The following is a 1,948-nucleotide window of genomic DNA, read 5'->3' on the forward strand; positions in this document are numbered from 1 at the left end:
TACCATCGTACTGGTCATCATTGAAAACATAACTACGTGTTAACATATTTCAAAGTAGAACGAAATAGTAGATCAGGTCCTACAAATGGAGGATTCTGGAGAGGGGACAGAATCCTAAAGAATAATCAAATAAATGCGTTTTTGACTGAGCTCGCCAACCATAAAAAAGATTTTTATACCTACCCGAAAACTTATCACGTTTTATGGTGCATACGCACACCCCTATATTTTCAAACTTTTTTTAACGTGTTATTTAAAATACTACTTTTATTTTCAGTTGGTGATTTTCACGTTCTTTTGCCTGAACATATTGCAAACGAATGCGGGAATTTCGGCTATGTTGAGAGACACGGGAGTGATTCCGGCAGTACCGATGACAGATTTGAAAGAGACAGCGTAATTAAAAATATCTAAAATAATTATATTTATAAGACAATAAATTATATATAGTATATTGTTATGTATACACCTGCATAAACAATGTTGTGGAACTGATTGTTCAATAATAAAAATACCAAATACAAATTATTGTATGGTATAATTCTCTAAACGAAAGAGTAGTGAGTTCCAATCAATTTTCGTGTCTTGTGTTTATATACTTGTATAAGTATGTACAATGCGCATAAAAACTATACATATTTATTCAATAGTCAATTTATTTTTAATTTAAGTGGTTTTTAAACTTTTCCATTTACAACCCATACTTAGTTTGCTATATTGTTTATCTCCTAAAGCAAGATATTATTTGCAAGAAAATATAAAATACATCGAAGCAATATATTTTAGATTGTGAGCGGGGCGATGAATTTATAATTTATTTTACAATGATGTGCGTGTGTGTGTTTTTTGTGTCTATTAATTGTAATCAACTTTTGGAGCAGTAAAAATGGTTACATTTTCAACTATAATATTATCTATTCCGGTAAGAATGTTGGTCAGTTCATATTTGGGGGGGGGGGGGGGGGTCAATAGTATACTGCGTACTACAACTATAGGTAACTCCGTTCATCATCTAACTGTTAAAAATTAATATAAATATAAAAACCATTAGTGAAAAACTAGTTATTTTATGTAATTATCTACTCGTCAACTTTTTTTTAAAACAAATTATTTTGGCTGAAATTATTTATTTTCAATGGTGAAGTAAAAACAAAAAAAAAAATTACACGAGTTTATTATTATTTTTTAATGTTTTCAAATCAAACAGGACAGATGGACCAGAAATGGCTAGAATTTTCTACTCGGCGATCGGCAACTTTGTGGAAGCCGTTCCCGTTTTCCCGATCACGTTCAACGTACCCGACATGGTGACCGCTTTCGGTGGCTTGCTGTCGGGCATGTTCAATTACATTACCGGCAACGACAGCGGCGGAGGGTCACAACCCAAAGACGTCTTCGGAGCCATGCTCGACATCTATAGGCACATAGCCGTACAAGAAGACATTCATGATTTTGAGTTCATGACGTAAAATACAGCTTAGCATAATAGCTGAGACGTACCTACCCAATATAATAATAGTCTACATCGAGAGGAGGAGAGTTAAAAGTCGTCGTCGTTATTTTTTCGTGTTCTTTTATCTTTTAAGCGCATCACTGCGGTATAATATGTTATTATACATTGTCATATAAAACGCACATTAATATTTAAATGAAGTGAAACGTATTCTGCCGACTAATTCTTCGACACATCTTCGAACAACTGTAAAAAAAATTGCCCACCAACATATTGGGGTATAATGCCGCCCACTATGTTATGTACCTACCTATATTTAGTATTAACATTTTACTCCCACCGTGAAATCGAGTAGTGCGAAATTTTAATCGCAAGAAAGCACCTCCTATTGCATACCTATATATACCTACTTATATTAGTACCTACCTATATTTAAAACTAGATTTCTTATACTGCGTTGTTAGCATAATATATTTTAAATCTGATTAGTACCTG

The 1,948-nt window shown here is 33.3% G+C and overlaps 1 protein-coding gene across 1 annotated transcript; it reads left to right on the top strand.

Moving 5' to 3' along the window:
* The first annotated feature begins 249 nt into the window (after positions 1-249).
* LOC100162010 lies at positions 250-1,806 on the top strand. The gene is made up of 2 exons (XM_001946133.5): positions 250-396; positions 1,208-1,806. The coding sequence occupies exons 1-2, from the start codon at positions 338-340 to the stop codon at positions 1,467-1,469; spliced, it is 321 nt and encodes a 106-aa protein (XP_001946168.2). The 5' UTR covers positions 250-337; the 3' UTR covers positions 1,470-1,806.
* Positions 1,807-1,948: the final 142 nt, after the last annotated feature.

Source organism: Acyrthosiphon pisum, unplaced genomic scaffold, assembly GCF_005508785.2.
Source record: "Acyrthosiphon pisum isolate AL4f unplaced genomic scaffold, pea_aphid_22Mar2018_4r6ur Scaffold_15787;HRSCAF=16446, whole genome shotgun sequence".
Taxonomy (NCBI): domain Eukaryota; kingdom Metazoa; phylum Arthropoda; class Insecta; order Hemiptera; family Aphididae; genus Acyrthosiphon; species Acyrthosiphon pisum.